At 41.0% G+C, this 16,998-nt stretch overlaps 1 protein-coding gene across 4 annotated transcripts in view; it reads right to left on the bottom strand.

The window, feature by feature from the left end:
- Nucleotides 1-9,665: 9,665 nt before the first annotated feature.
- The window catches only part of Adamtsl3 (ADAMTS like 3), a 336,164-nt gene continuing 328,831 nt past the window's right edge, over nt 9,666-16,998 (bottom strand). For 2 of the 4 annotated variants that reach the window (XM_045145012.1, XM_045145014.1), the window contains 2 exons: nt 13,469-13,683; nt 9,666-11,634 (listed from right to left, as the gene is read on the bottom strand). In XM_045145012.1, coding sequence (XP_045000947.1) covers nt 11,528-11,634; nt 13,469-13,683 — 322 coding nt within the window. In that variant the 3' untranslated portion in view covers nt 9,666-11,527. Of the gene's footprint in view, nt 11,635-13,451; nt 13,684-16,998 lie in introns of all 4 variants that reach the window. The other 2 variants (XM_045145013.1, XM_045145015.1) reach the window with 2 other exon arrangements.

Below are 16,998 nucleotides of genomic sequence, written 5' to 3'. Positions count from 1 at the left end.
TTTATCATTGTTTTTTAATGAATAAAACCCTGGACCTTTAATGAACATCGAGACAATGTTAGTAGCATACATCACTGGTTTTTCGAAGTAGGGTCTCACTCTAGCCCAGGCTGACCAGGAACTCACTGTAATCTCAGGGTGGCCTTGAACTCACGGAGATTCTCCCTCCTCTGTCTCCAGAGTGCTGGGAGTAAAGGCATGCACCACCACACCCAGTTTAACTGTGTGTGTGTGTGTGTGTGTGTGTGTGTGTGTGTGTGTGTGTGTGTGTTTTTCAAAAAACTAAAACTGGTCTAAAACATAAGGTTTAGTTTTTAAAAATTATTATAGGAAGAATGGATGACAGTGTCCACCTGTTAGAGTATGGGAATTTCACACTACAGCTTCTTGATAATCAAACTTTCTTTTATGCAAATGTGCAACCTAAGGCTCTCTAAGAATCACTCAAGAAGGGGTGAGTAGATCTTAAAATCCAGCAAAGGGGAAGATGGACCTTGAAACTATTTTGAGTTGGCACTTCAAAAAAAAAAAAAAAAAAAACTTTTAGGGCTGGAGAGATGGCTTAGCAGTTAAGCGCTTGCCTGTGAAGCCTAAGGACCCCGGTTCGAGGCTCGGTTCCCCAGGTCCCACGTTAGCCAGATGCACAAGGGGGCGCACACATCTGGAGTTCGTTTGCAGTGGCTGGAAGCCCTGGCGCGCCCATTCTCTCTCTCTCCCTCTACCTGTCTTTCTCTCTGTGTCTGTCACTCTCAGATAAATAAATAAAAAAATGAACAAAAAAATATTTAAAAAAAACCTTTTAAAAGTGTGCTACTAACATCATTTAAAAAAAATATTAGAGGGCTGGAGAGATTGCTTAGTGGTTAAGATGCTTGCCTATGAAGCCTAAGGACCTAGGTTTGATTCCTCAGTACCCACATAAGCCAGATGTGCAAGGTGGCACACATGTCTGGAGTTCATTTGTCGTTTGCAATGGCTAGAGGCCCTGGGTGCCCATTCTCTCTCTCTCTCTCAAATAAACTATTTTTTTAAAAAAGATATTAAGAGTCTATAATAAATGATCAAGATTCTTTATTTTTGCTGTTGGTTTAGCTCTTTTTTTTTTTTCTTGGCCCACTCAATGCTCTTTTATAGGGAAAGAGCAGATTTTCACTTTGTCACAGAGGACTTTTACCAGTCATCCCTGCATCACCTACCTATAAACATGATACACAATTCAACAGCTGTGCTATAGGGTGGCAATGTGTATTTTGCCATCCTTTCCAGTATCCCCAAAAGATTTTGTTATTTATGTTCATTATGGGACTATACTGGCTAACAAGGAAGTGTGGTGAGAAGGTTCATACAAACATGATGGAAACATTAGGCAAAACTACAACATTGGTAAAAGTTATAAACAGATAGTTAACAGAAAGGATATCATCAGTTTTCTAGAGATACAACAGAAAACATCTATTCATAAAGAGCTAATTAAATAGGCTATTGTTTTACCCCATAGCCTGCATGAAATGTAAATATGTACTGGCAAAGTCAAAGAAGTCAAACCCCAAAGGTTACAGATTTCATGGCTCCACTTGTATGAATTTCTGGAAAAGACAAAACCATAGGGACAGAAAAAAGATGAATGGTTGCCAGAAGCAGGAGCTATGGGACCATAAAGAAGCAGGACAAGGATGGTAAAACTGTTACATAAGTACTGGTGATAAGTATACCACTCCAAATTTGCCAAAACAATTAAACTACCACAGAGTCTTACTATAATATAAATTGTAAAGACCATCATCTAGGGATGGAGAGATGCCTTAATGGTTAAGATGCTTGCCTGTAAAGTCTAAGGACTCATGTTCTACCCTCCAGGTCTCACGAAAGCCAAGTGACGCAAGCACGCAAGGTCACACATGTGCACAAGATGGCACATGTGTCTGGAGTTCGATTGCAGTGGTGAGACCTTGGCACGCCAATTCCCTCTTTCACTATCTCTCTCTCAAATAAATAAAATAGCTCGTAAAAATTCAATCATTGCTCTGCTAAGGGTTCTAATTGATAAAGCAGCAAGGACCAATGAACAATTAAGCAGAGAGACTGGAATTCTAAGAAATGACAAAAAGAAATACTAGAGATAAAATTAAAAAAACTAACAAAAACGAAGACTGGGGCTAGAGAAATGGCTTAACTGTTAAGGTGTTTTCCTGTGAAGTCAAAGGACCCAAAACCTACATAAGCCCAATGCACAAGGGGCACATGCATCTGGAGTTCATTTGCAGTGGCTGGAGGCCCTGGTGTGCCCATTCTCTCTCTTCTCTCTCTCTCTCTCTGCTTACAAATAAATTTAAAAAATTTTTAAAAATGAAGACTGAACTTTGATAGGATCATTAGTAAAATGGATTCACCTAAGGAAACCATCTCTGAGCTTGAAACTGTATCATGGAACTCACCAAACGAGGGAAAAGGACTTTAAAGAAGCAGAATTTCCAAGAACTGTGACACAACTACAAAAATATGTAACATACACATAAATGGGAATTGCACAGAGAAAAGAGTAGAAATACTTGGAACAGTGATGGCTGAAGAGTTCTCCAAATTAACGTGAGACACCACACCTCAGATCCAGGAAGTCTATAGAGAACACCAAGCAACATAAACACAGAAACAAAAAACAAAATCCTTCCAACATACATACATACATACATATAAAGTTTTCAAGCTACAGGAAAATCAAAGAAAAAAATACTGAAATAAAAAACCGAACTTAAGCCAGGTGCAGTGGTGCACACCTTTAATCCTAGCACTTGAGAGGCAGAGGCAGAGGTAGGAGAATTGCTGTGAGTTCAAGGTCATTTTGAGACTACATAATGAATCCCAGGTCAGCCTGGGATATGGTGAAACCCTACCTCAAAAAACCAAAACAAAACAAAACTTACCTACAGAGGAATAAAGATATGAATTATATCTAACTTTTCTTCAGAAACCATGCAAGCAAGAAGCCAAAGTCATACAAAGAGAAATAGAGCTTACCAGCCAACCATGTTTATAGCTGCTCAATTTACAATAGATAAGAACTGGAATCAACCCAGATGCCCATCGCTTGATGATTGGATAATGAAGATGTGGTACATATGCACAATGGAATTCTACTCAGCAGTAAGGACAAATGAATGATACAATGAAATTTGTAAGAAAATAGGCACATTTGGAACAGATCATACTAAGCGAGCTCACACAAGCACAGAAAGACAAATGCCGCATGTTCTCCCTCATTTCTGGTTCCTACAGCTTGAGCCACAGATGTACCTGATAGACAACTTGAGAGACAGATAAGAGGTATGGGACGGTTTAGTGGGAGGTGAATGGGTAAGAGTGGGGAGATATACATAAAACCAAATCCATAATGAATTGGAGCCATAGAAACCTTCCTCCTGGATAACAGAATGAAAGATAGAACTCTCACTAGAAGCATGGAGGGATCATCTGGTAAGAAGGGACCTGGAGAGGGTGGGATGAAGCCTCTAAAATATTTGGTTCTGGCTTGTGACTCCCAGCACCAGAAATTGTTACAATTCATGTTGAGCTGTTGATCAGAGAGATTTATGAGTTCCACAAAACAAGATAGGTTTCTGTCAAGAGAATTTGATTGCCCACCTGAGGTAAAAGGTGAGATCCTATTATTGAAGACACTGCATGCTGCCAATGCAGTACACTGAGAAATCCTACTGTATCTGGAATGAAGTCAGCCCCCATATGGTTAGCCCTATAGTGCTGAAAAGTGCTACCTGAACAGCTGGGGGAAAATGGCCAATAGCATTGTGAGCAAGCAGGGGGACACTGGTAAATGGAAACCACCAGCCTGACAAGATGTATATACTCATGCAATGGTGGCACACAGTCTAAGTGGGTAACCAGTGGCTCTCTGGCTGTAAGATCTGCTCCAGGGAAAGAAACCCATAACTGGACCTGAGTACCGCATCAGAATCCTATGGTGACCAAGATTATGGACTTTAATGACGTAGCTGCCACTAATCTTTGTCCAAACATGATGCTACACCCATCAAAAATCTCCCTAAATTATCCCCTTTAACCTATCCTAATCTCACTCTATGTTGGAGAATCTGTTATTCTTTTTCAGAAAGTAGCAAGAACCAAGGACAACTCAAATATATCAAGACAAGGATAGCTGACTCCCTGGCAGGAAAGGAGCCACCCCATGCACAGCAGCTAGGGCCTGTATGAAGCCACAAAGGACAGACAAGATGAATAAGAGTGCTGCTTCCACAGACAGCCTGACAGCCTGGGCCAGGGTGGTGGAGACAGACACTGACAATACTCAAAAAGCACCAAAGCAGAAATCCAGAAGCTGCTAATAGCTCAACACTACCGTAGACTTAAAGCACACCCACCAAAGCTCAGGAAATTTTGTAGAAGAGGGGACAGAAAAAATGTAAGAGCCACAGGGCAGGAAGGAATATCCAGAGGCGTTGACTGACTGCTGCTCTCATAGCTCCATGGTGAATACCAGCTATCCCACTAAGGAGGTATCTCAGTGGAGTGGGGGACAGGGAGAAGAGAAATGATGGTACCAACATATGATGTGTCCATACAAAGTTTCTACTTTGTAAAAAAAAAAGAAGAAGAAGAGGCTGAAGAGATGGTTTAGTGGTTAAGGCATTTGCCTGAAAAGCCTAACAACCTGGGTTTGATTCCCCAGTACCCATGTATAGCCAGATACACAGGGTGGCACATGTGTCTGGAGTTTGTTTGCAGTGGCTGGAGGCCCTGGTGCACCCATTCTCTCTGTTTGTCTCTCTTCTCTCTCTGCCTGAACATAAATAGATAAAAAAATATATTAAAAAGAAGAAAGAAATAAAATATAGAAGGGATAGGGAGGGAGGAAATGAAAGAACATATGGGTTGTGTCTAAGAGGTATACTAGGGTATACACAATAATATGTATGTACGAACATACAAAATGATCATAGAACCTAATCAAGTAATATTAAAACTAAAGCAAGACCAGTCAGATATTTATACAGAATGAAATATTTAAAGAAAAAGAGGAAATAGGGCTGGAGAGATGGCTTAGCGGTTAAGTGCTTGCCTGTGAAGCCTAAAGACCCCGGTTCGAGGCTCGGTTCCCCAGGTCCCACGTTAGCCAGATGCACAAGGGGGCGCACGCGTCTGGAGTTCGTTTGCAGAGGCTGGAAGCCCTGGCGCACCCATTCTCTCTCTCTCCCTCTATCTGTCTTTCTCTCTGTGTCTGTCACTCTCAAATAAATAAATTAAAAAAAAAAAAGAGGCCCTGGCCTCCCATAGAAAAAGAGGAAATGAATATAAAATCGATCTTAAAGAAAATTTTAAAAAGGAAATAGAGCATAGCATGGTGGTGCATGCCTATAATCTCAGCACTCTGGAGACTGAGGTAGGAGGATCATTGCCAGTTGGAGGCCAACCTGAGACTACACAGTGAATTCCATGTCAGCCTGGGCTAGAGCAAGACCCTACCTTGAAAAGAAGAGAAAAGGAAAGAAAGAGAGAAAGGAAAGAGAAAGAAAGGAAGGAAGGGAGAAAGAAAGAATCTGAATGGGTTTGTGAAAGAAATTCAATCCATAACTGAGTCTCTTCAAAAGCTGAGAGCACCAAGCAGAGGTGTGCTCACTGTTTAATTCTACTAAATGATTAAAAAGAAGTTATGTCAACCTTCTACAAGCTCCTTCAGGGGATAGAACATTTCCAAACATTTGGTATGTTGTGGGATTTGAGAGTGATGGAGACTTTCTTGGTTCGGAATGCTCTTAGTGTTGGCACTAAGAACCTCCATCTTGACATGGAAAATCTCCAGAACCAGATATCATGTAGTTTGTTTGTTTTTTTCCCCCTCTAAACTGCAACTTTCCATCCTCAACTTTCTTCTTCCTAATGGGATTAATAGCAGCCACCTCCACTTCCTTCCTACTAATGAATCGTTATTAGTCACTCCCATTTCCTCCTCTACTGGGGATTGGCTAGATGGAAAAGTTTCTGTCCCCAGGACCTCAACTCTTTCCTCCAAGAGCCCTGTAACCACTCAGTTGTGAGCAGAATGTGTGCTCTGGATCCTCTGTGGGAAAACCCCTCTGCGGGTGTTTACCACAACCACCTTTCCTTGCCTTCTTTCTTCTCTGTGTCAACCTGGTACCTTACACTTAGTTTAGGGGTTAGAACGTAGAACACTCAGGAGTCTCTAAAACTCCCCAAGACAGTGTCTCTAGAGTTCATTGTCTTGAGATCCACAAAGAATGGCAAATCAAACAAGGGTTATTAAGAAAGAAAGAGCAAAGCAGAAAAACCCCCACGCTGGAAAAGTAGTTGGTAGTTGCACACTGGCTTGGAAGGGGGGCAGGGATGTATTATTAAGTATCAACTAAGAGTGGATTGGATTGGTTACTTTGAATGTAGTAGGAGCTTCTGACTGGTTGGTGATGTGATACCTAGGGAATGTAAGTTAGGCATCAAATTAGGGTAGGGTTGGATCAGCTACTTGAATGGAGGAGGGTGGGAATGGTAGTTAAAGGATTGGTTACTTTGTATGTGTGGGCCAGCTGGCCTCCCAACATGAGTCAGGGCCTTTTGCATTTCCTTTACTGGATCCTTCTCTTAAAACCCCTGTGTTCATGGCTATGCCAGGACAAATTATATTTATTCCTTTTGGGACTGTAACTACCTACATACAAAATGGGGACTACTTTTCTCTAAACTCCTATCCAGACAAATACTACAAGAAAATGATACACCATTATTTCTCATGTGCACAAATGCAAAAAATCAACAACATATTATCACATTGATCCTAACATTTATAAACATATTTAAAAAAATGATTGAGTGAGATTTGTCCCAATTATGTAAGGGTGGTTTATCATTCAAAACTCCATTAATCCTTCACACCAACAAGCTAACAAAATTACAGGGTCATAACAACATATGGTCTAGAAAGTATTTGCCAAAATTAAACATATTTTTAAAAATAAAACCCTCAGGGAGGGGATATGATGGAGAATGGAGTTTCAAATGGGAAAGTAGGGGGAGGGAGGGTATTACCATAGGGTATTTTTTATAATCATGGAAGTTGTTAATAAAAAAAATTGAAAAAAACCCTCAGTAATCTAGGAATAGAGGAAAGTGATTCAACATAATAGAATATCTATTAAGAACCCTACAGACAACAAGAAGTTTAATGCTGAGAAACTTGAAGGGTTCCTATTAGATTAGAAGCAAGGCAAGATGACCTCTTGCTACTCATTTCCAACACTGTACTAAAAGTCCAAGCTAAAGTCGTAAGTTGAGTAAAGCAACAATGTCGACAGCTTGGGCGGGGGGGGGGGGGGGAATAAATCTGTGCATGATAAGTTATGTAAAAAAAAATCCTCAAAAACACCAAGATAAATCTACAAGAAATAAGTGATTTCAGTAATGATGCCCACACAGTTAATATACAAATTTCCATTGTCAAGCCAAGGTTGAAGTTTAGTGGAAAAGCACTTGTTTAGCATGGCTGAAACTCTGAGTTCAATCCCTAGCATCACCAAAAATGTCAATTTCTTTCCTGTATGCCAGCAATTAACAACAAATTTAAAATTGAAAACAATAGTAGATATATTGGAACCACTCAAATGGTATAAATTTAATAGTATGTATACTACAAGAGCTACATACCCCAAATCTACAAATCTTTGATGAAAGAACATCTAAATAAATTTAGAGATATTCCACATTAATGGACAGAAAGACTTAGGATGGCAGTTTGAATCAGATGTGCCCCATAAATTCCTGTATTTTGAATGCATGGTCTCCAGTTGGTGGCAATTTGAGAGGTGGAGGCTTGCTAGGGGAAGTGTGTTTCTGGGGACAGACTTAGGTGTGTGATGGCCAGTTTCCCCTTGCCAGAGCTTACATCACTCTCTTTTGCTGCTATTTTCTACCTGCTGTAGCCAGGAGGTCATGTCTAGCCTCTTTTCTACCATCTTTTCCCTCCCATCATGAAGTTTCTCCTCAAAAACTAAAACAAACAAACAAACAAAAAAAAAACTCTGTAGGACAGAATAAACCCTTTTCTCCCATCAGCTGCTTTTGGTCAGGTATTTTGTACCAGCAACATGAAGGTAACTACAAAACTTAGTGTTGTCAAGATAGTAATCCTTCCCAACTTTATCTATAGATTCAACACAGTCTCCATGAAGTTCTTATCAAGTTATTTTATGGATATTAACAAAATGATTTGAAAATTGAGGCAAAAGACCCTTCTTAGTCAAAACCGTATTGAAAGTAAACCAAGTTAAAGGACTGACCCCACTCGATCACAAGACTTACTACAGCATTAATAATAAAGACACTATAGTACTGACAAATAATAGACAGTAGGTTAATGGAACCAAAAAAAACTTGTAAATAGACCCACATGAATACAGTCAATCGATGTTAGAAAAAAATGAGGTAAACTAATACAATGGAGTAAAGATAGCCTTTTAAACAAATGGTGGTGAGAAAACTAGACATATATTTGCAGTGAAATGCAACTCTACACACAAATCATACACCTTTCCCACAAATTAGCTGAAAGTGGGAAAGAGGAATACTTAGCACAAGGAGGATATTTAGGGCAATAAAGATACTCTGTGTGATACTAGAATCATGGAAACATATTATTATGTATTTGTCAACCTCACAGGATGTGCAGCATCAAGAATACTAAAGGAAACATCAACTCTTATTTGCTGTGCTGTGTCCCTGTAAGTTCACAAGTATGACAAATGGAGAACTCTGGTGATGGATGTTGATAGTAGGAGATATTTATGCAAATTTTGAGAAAAAGATATATATTGGAAATCTGTGCTTTCTACTCAATTTTTTTCTGTGAATCTAGGGGCTGCGGGGATGGCTTGCAGTTAAGGCATTTGCCTGCAAAGCCAAAGGACCTAGGTTCAGTTCCTCAGAACCCATGTTAGCCAGCTGCACTAGGGGATGCATGCAGACAGAGTTTTTTTTACAGTGGCTAGAGGGCCTGGCACACCCGTTCTCTCTCTCTCTCTTTCTCTATTAAATAAATAAATGAATGAAAATAAAATGTTTAAAATGTATAAATAAAAGAGCATTAGTTCACCTTGCTTTCCATAGATGAACTACCCATTTCTGTGCATGAACCCAGAGCCGATTTGTCTCGTCGAGCTTGCTAGCTTTCCCTGGGACTTCACCTGCCTCCACCTCCTGAGTGCTATGATTACTGGCATATGTGGCCACATCTTGCATTTATACAGGTTCTGGAATCCATGTGTGACAAGTGTTTTACCAAATGAGCCATCTCCCAGTCCCTGTTGATATTCTTTTAAATATGATTCACAAGATGTAAGTGGTTGGGATGAAGGAATTAGAGTGACTCATTGTGATCTCAAAATATTGTAACCCACACTTAGACGGACGATCCAAAGCATCAAATGCATTGAAGTTGTTACTGGACTAATAAGGGAACAGGCAAGGTGATAATACCAAAGACTACCAAAACCACAACACAAAAAAAGCCACATTTATAAGGATGCCACTGAATAATCAAAATGATTTATTTTTGAATTAAGGATCATAAAAGAGGAACATTAACTCTCATATAAAAAAAAACAGTAGTAAAATACAGTACACAGGAATGTCATTTGAATGTTAACAAGATGAAAGTACAATAGAAAATGGAAAACTGTTATTTTTAACCTTAAATACAAAGGTGAAGCAATTTAATAAGAAATTTTGTTAGTAAGAAAAATATATGTCCCATGTCTTTATTACACACTGTACAAAATAAAATATTGCACCTTTAAGTCATACAATAAATATATACAAGGAGTATTTTACAAAATGATCTTTCTTTTAATTTAATAACCTTCAACAATCAAACAAGACTGATGATTGACAACTCCTGGCCTGGTGTGTCGTCTGTGCTCTTCCCCCATCCGTTCCCCACCACCAAGCCCTCCACCTACAGTAGTGCTTATCCCAGTGTTGGCGAGGCTGGAGTTAGAACAAGAGATCTGTGTACAGAACACGGTTGAGAGACTCAGCAAGCTGGTCCACAGACAAATCCAAAGCCAAAATGCACTGTTCACATGTTCAATGGAAACTAGGCCCAACACAGCCTGCCTCGGGCATCTTCCCTTGCCAGGAGGCTGCAGCATGCTTCCAGCAGCTGGGACACTGAGGAAGGAAGCATGGCACTTATTTGGGGCTGTGTGGCATCTAAAGCCATAACTGGCAAAATACCAGGGAAAGATCTTCATAACCAAATCAGTTTTAAAACTTGAAGTTTAATGCTAGCCTGAACCTAACTTCAGCAGCAACCTTTATTACACTAACACCAGCAGTGGCCCCAATAGACCCAACCCTGTCCTAACCTGGCCCTAACCCTAACCCCTAAAGCCAATTCTGGCCTTAATTTCATTTCCTTTATCACTTACACTAATCATAGCTCTAATCTGAAACTAACCCAACCTTTCTTACCCAGAGCATAACCCAAATCCTAATTCTAACTCCTAACCCTAACTTTCAATCTAACCCCAATTTACTTTGAATTTACTGGGGAAAAAACAAAACAAAACAAAACAGCTCAAGACAATTATTTACTATAAACAATTCTTTTAACTATCATGTTTCTTATTTAGATTAAATTCTTTATAGACTTTACAACATAAAAATCCTCAGGAATACTATTTTCTGCATAAATTAGATCTAATAAGGCTTTGATTTTCTGTTTGTGTGCAAGAGAATAGTGCTCAGAAAAAGTTTCATTCACAGCTCTTAAAAGAAAGCTTTGAATATACTTCAAAATCAGTAGAAAAGGCTAACTTTTCCTCTCTTTTGATTTCCAGGATGCCTCAGTTGGTCACAGATAGATTTCTGCAGTTGTGAAAATGACAGTTATATATACTCAGTTTTCTTCCCTGGATGCTCTAAGAGCCAGGACAAGATGTCATCCCTGCTGAGTCCTTGGCTCAGTGGGTGTTATAAGCCTTTCCAGGAAGATTCCAGGAAGGATCTACGAAAATGACATTAGTGCTAAAAATGAACAACTACTGGCCAGAGCCTTTAAAATGTAAATACCTTATAAACATGTGGAAATCTACAACTTCAGAGAAACCAACAATTTCTATCTCTTCCAAGTCTTCAGGACCAATGTCTTTGTGCTCATCTATGTATCTATCACAGCAGGTGCTGTGTGCACAACCATTGTGATTTCTTGGTTAGGTGGACACAATGTGGTCCCAAGAGCAAGGGTGTGGGTGTTATAGGATTTTTGTCAATACTAGAATATATCATTTTTAGGAATTGGAATTATAACAACAACCATGGGAAAAATTTCACTTTACAAGTTTTGAGCAGTGCTGTTTTTGCACCACCCTCTAGTTGATCATGGAATCCAGAGTCTAAGAAGTATGTGCTTTTGAATCAGAGACATGGGGGAAAGAGCTTGTAGATTCTTCTTTTATCCTCACAGCAGCATCAAAACCTCGCCAAAGGTTTATCCTTCTTGGCAGGACTGGCAGCACCGTTGTTTGTAGAGGACCAGAGAGCACAGGTTAAGGTGCTTTATGAACATACAGTAGTGACTTGTGTCTGTGCAGTCTCCTACAAAAAAGAAAAAGAAAAAAGAAAAATAATCCATAATCCATGGCTCCTTAGAGACTGAGGGCTTATTATGTGCCCCTTGGAAAACTTGTGAAAGCTAGAGACTTGCTCCCAAGAAAAAGAGCACACAATTAAATCCATCAGGATATTTTCTCACCTATGCAAGCCCATCCACTCGATCTTAGCAGGGTGTTCTTGTCAGAAAGGCAAGAATGAATACTTAAGGAGACTGCTCAGTGAGTGATTAAAGGTGCTTGTGTATGCAACTGTCTACCAGGGTTCAGTTCCCCAGCACCCATGTTAAACTGGATTGAGTGGCACAAGGTTTTGGTTTCCTTACAACAGGAAGAGACACTGATGCATGCCAACACACACATGTACAAATAAGCAAATGAATATTGTTTTGTTTTGTTTTGTTTTTTTCAAAAAAAGGTAAGAATCAATATGGCTGAACCCTAGTGACTTAGCTATTCTCTCAAGGTGAGAAAACATGTGCCATCTGGTGCAGTGTGGCTTGTCTGTTATGGAAGAAAGCAACTGCTCTCTGATTGGATTTGAGATCCTCTCCATGAGAGAGAATTCATACCTGGTACTGAACACATGGTCAAGAGCCTATGGCTAGGGAGGTCATAAGCTGGGGCAGGGGAAGGGTGAAGCTACTACTACTATTGCAAATAAATAGATTTTATATATATATATTCTATTTATTTACAAGGATAAAGGAGGAATGAATGCACCAGGGCTTCTTGCTGCTGTTCATGAACTTCAGATTCATGTGACACTTTGTGCATCTGGCTTTATGTGGGTACTGGGGAATTTAACCCAGGCCATCAGGCTTTGCAAGCAAGCTCCTTTAACTGCTGAGTCATTTCTCCCAGCCTCTAAATGGATATATGATGCCCACCAAATTTCCTTCTATATAATTGCTTATGTACATATATTAATGCTACTCTCACTTTTAGTTAGAGAAGCTTCTCTTTTCAGATGGCAGGGACTGCTAAGAGACTCAAAACCCATCAAAGTGCTGACAAGTAACAGTGGAGTGTTTAGCACTGAGAGACATCTCTATCACACCCTCCAAGGCTCAGGTACCATTGCAGAAGAGGCGAAAGAAAGAATGTAAGAGCCAAAGGACAGGGAAGAGGGCTTTAGAATGTTGTCTTCCAGACACAAAGTGGCCATTGCATTCATGACCTCTGAGTGGCTGACACTACCTACTCAAGACCTGCATAATATGAAGGCAAAAATGTTTACATTTTAGGAACTAGCTAGAAAGAGGAAGAGGTTTAGTGGGAGGAGATGGGAGGAAAGGCAAAGGAGGGTGGTGGGAGGGGATTATGATGAGAATACATTGTGTATAATAGAGGTTACCAATAAACAGGTTTGTTTTTCACTTTTTGAGAGAGAGAGGTAGACAGTGAGAGAGAGAGAGAGAGAGAGAGAGAGAGAGAGAGAGAATGGGTGTGCCAGGGCCTTCAGCCACTGCAAATGAACTCCAGACACATGCGTCCCCTTGTATGCGTGTGCTTGTCACTGTATATCTGGCTTACACAGGACATGGAGATTCGAACATGAGTTCTTAGGCTTCTCAGGCAAGCACCTTAACCACTAAGCCATTTCTCCAGCCCATTAAAAAGTTGCTTTTTTTTTTTTTTTTTTTTTTTTAAGAGAACACAGTTTTCTGCCCACAGGAAGGAGATAATCTCTTATTGTCACAAGCTACCACATCCATTCTGTGGCCTCTCAAATGTGACACAGGTGAGGCGGACGCCCTCAGGGTCTACTTTGGACAAGGCTTCTAGGAGCAGTGGGGATACCTGAGAGGGGTACGTACTATCACAGGAAGGCCCAAGACAATGCCTCCAGGGTGCTGGCTTCTTTTTCTGCAGACAGTGTCTGTCGGCCACAGGTTTGCAGCTCCTGGTGTGAACACAATCAACTTTCCGTGACTGGAAGCCCCTGCCACAGACTGCCGTACAGGGCTTCCAGGGGCCCGCACGCCAACACACGTCACAGGACGCTGATGAGCAATTCCTTCTAAAGGCAGGTCTGGTGGAAAAAAGGAAGAAATGAAAAATGGGGGGAAAATGAAGGTGAAAATAGGGATGTGGTATGTTGTTGTGTGTGCTCATATGTGTGTGTGCATGCCAGAGCCTCTTGCTGCTACTAACGAGCACCAGACACTTGTAGCACTTTTTGTGTCCATGGGTGGCTTGAGAATTGAACCCAAGCCAGCAGATTTTGCAAATAACCACCTTTAGCTACAGAGCCATCTTCCCAGTCCTGTGATAGCACTTCTTCTTCTTCTTCTTCTTTTTTTTTTGAGTTTTTTTTTGAGGTAGGGTCTCACATTGGTCCAGGCTGACCTGAAATTCACTATGTATTCTCAGGGTGGCTGCGAACTCACAGTGATCCTCCTACTTCTGCCTCCAGAGTGCTGGGATTAAAGGCATGCACCACCACACCCGGCTCTGACATCACTTCTTGCTGGACTTAAGCCTTCAACCCTAGTATATATTCCAGGTGGTAAAGTTTTGACATTTAGCCCCTATTCCCCAGAAAACTTCTTTGTTTAGTTCATTGTTGGCTAAGCAAAGTAGTGGTACAATCATGACCATAATAAAGATAATTAGATTACTTCAGGATGTAGACAAACTCCTAGCTATTGAGAATGACCCTACAGTCTACCTACATTATCAATAGATGTTTTAGGAAGGTTCTGGAAAATGACACAGATATATGATAGAAAAGTAGAAGACCTATCATACAATAAGTCAATAAATATGTAAGATTTTATCTGTTAGTTACATGAGTATGAAGAGGTAGAAATGGGTAAAATTCATGCTTAATGTCAAAAGAAAGTTCAGAAATGTGTGATGGTGTTGCAGTCAGCTTCACATTGCTGGGAGAAATCACCTGACCAAGAGCAGTTTTGGGAGAAAAAGGGGGTTATTTTGGCTTATAAACTCAAGGGGAAGCCCCATGATGGCAGAGGACAACAATGGCATGAGCAGAAGGTGGACATCACCCCTTGGCCAACATAAGGTGGACAACAGCAATAGGAGAGTGTGCCAAACACTGACAAGAGGAGACTGTCTATAATACCCATAATCCTGTCCCCAACAATACACTGCCTCCAGGAGTCATTAATTCCCAAATCTCCCTCAGCTGGGAACCTAACATTCAGAACACCTAAATTTATGGGGGACACCTTAAACCACCACATTCCGCCCCAACCCCATAAAATGATAACCATTCATGATGTAAAGTGCAATGCATTCAGACCATGAATTCTAATGATGTTCAAACATCCCCATAGTCCAAGGTCTTTTAACAGAGCCATAATTTAAAAAAAAATCCAAACCCATAATGGCACAGAATAAATATTCACACTACAAAAGATGGCATTAGACATAGCAAAGATATATTCAACAAATACAAGATTTAAACAGGGAAACATCAAACTCTGTAGCTCCAAGTCCAACAACTCAACTCCAGTCAGTGACAAATCTCCAAGTCCGATAATTCTGAGCAGCAACAAGTCTCTGGAGTTCCAATTCTGCCCCTCCAACTAGGCTACTCACAGACCTGGAAACTTCATTCGGGGCTGGCAGCTCTCCTTAGCAGCCATCTCATGGTCCTGGAATCTCACTGCGTCTGCACTGCAAGCCACGGTTCATCCTCATGGCCCCATGGGGTCTCCATGCAGGCATCCAGCAAACCTGCTTCACACTGCCCATGACCGTTTCCAAAACACAAGACCGTGTTGCAAATTCAATGACCCTCTTTTTCCTGCATTTCTTATACTCCATAATACCAGGTAAGGTGCCAATTTATTAATCCAGGGGGGAATAAAGCAGACTTTGAAGAACAGGACATTCCTTGAGCACTCAGGCCCCTTCAAAAGAATCTACATTCTTCCTGTTGTCCCAGTGCAGGTCAGCTGGCCCAAACTCAAAGGTTGTAATCTCTCAATTGCAGCTGAATAGGCAGCAGTTTCAGCCCAAAGATTTCATTTCTGTGTCATATCCCTCTGCTAACATCAGTCCATTTTTGTGCAAAGCAACCCTGTACAAATTCTCAGGACATGGGCATCGCAGCAAGCCTCTCACACAAACTGTTTCTAGCCCAGTCCAGGCAAAGCTCTTTCTCACCCTCATAAGCCAAACCTCACAGTCCATAGTTTTTACTGCATTCATGTCTTTCAGCTCTGACCAGAATAGTCCATCAAGCTGTGCTTACAGCACTTCAAGGCATCTCTTAGGCTGAACTTTCAAATCCTTTCACATTCCTCTTGAAAATCAGCTCCAAAAGGTCAAAGCCACATAGTCATGTGTCCAGCAACAATCACACTCTTTGTTACCACTTTACTATTGCAGTTAGGTTCGCATTGCTGGTAGAAATCACCCAGCCAAGAGCAGCTTTTGGGCAAAAAGGTTTATTTTGGCTTATAGGCTCGAAGGAAGCTCCATGATGGTGGGGGAAAACAATGGCATGAGCAGAGGGTGGACATCACCCCCTGGCCAACATAAGGTAGACAACAAAAACAGGAGAGTGTGCCAAACACTGACAAGGGGAAACTGGCTGTAACACTCATAAACCCACCCCCAACAATGCACTGCCTCCAGGAGGCATTAATTCCAAAATCTCCATGAGCTGGGAACCTAGCATTCAGAACACCTAAGTTTATGGGGGACACCTGAATCAAACTACCACAGATGGGGAACCAGAAAGTCCCTAAACTGCCACAGTGTTAGTCAAGGTGAGAACATTGCCCCATGAGAAGGCCAGTGTGAGTGCTCACACACTGGTTTAGGCAGGAAAAATCATGGGATATGGAATTATTACAAAGGCATCCCTGCCATTGGGAAAGGATTTCCTCCTCCACCGATGGTGCATTCTTACATCTAAAACCAAGACATGCAAACTGGGCTTTGTGGTAAGGCCTGTAATCTCAGCCACTTGGGAGGGTGAGGTAGAAGGATCAAAAGTTCAAGGCCTGTCTCAGCTACTAAAAGAACCTGAGCAACCTTGTCTTACATTTTTTTTTTATATTGAAAAAGGGCTGTGGGTGTGACTCAGCGATAGAGCACTTGCCTAGCATACACAAGGCCCTGAGTTCAATTCCCAACATTGCGAGAGATAAGGTAGTAAATAAATATAAAGATATGCCTCCTGCTTCTCTGCCATGCAATCTACAAAGACAGTGACAACATTCCCCACTGCCTGGGGCCGAGTCTCTGCTGTGCCATCACCTGAAAAAGGGAGGCATGGCCAAACATGTGTTCCCATGACTTCCAGCACCAAATCAGTGTGCACATGTCAAGAGCTGACTATGCTGATAAGTTGGAGGCACTCAACTTA

The sequence above is a fragment of the Jaculus jaculus genome, chromosome 3 (assembly GCF_020740685.1).
Source record: "Jaculus jaculus isolate mJacJac1 chromosome 3, mJacJac1.mat.Y.cur, whole genome shotgun sequence".
Classification (NCBI taxonomy): Eukaryota; Metazoa; Chordata; class Mammalia; order Rodentia; family Dipodidae; genus Jaculus; species Jaculus jaculus.
The sequence above is the reverse complement of the archived record's forward strand: the minus strand, read 5'-3'. Positions and strand labels throughout refer to the sequence as shown.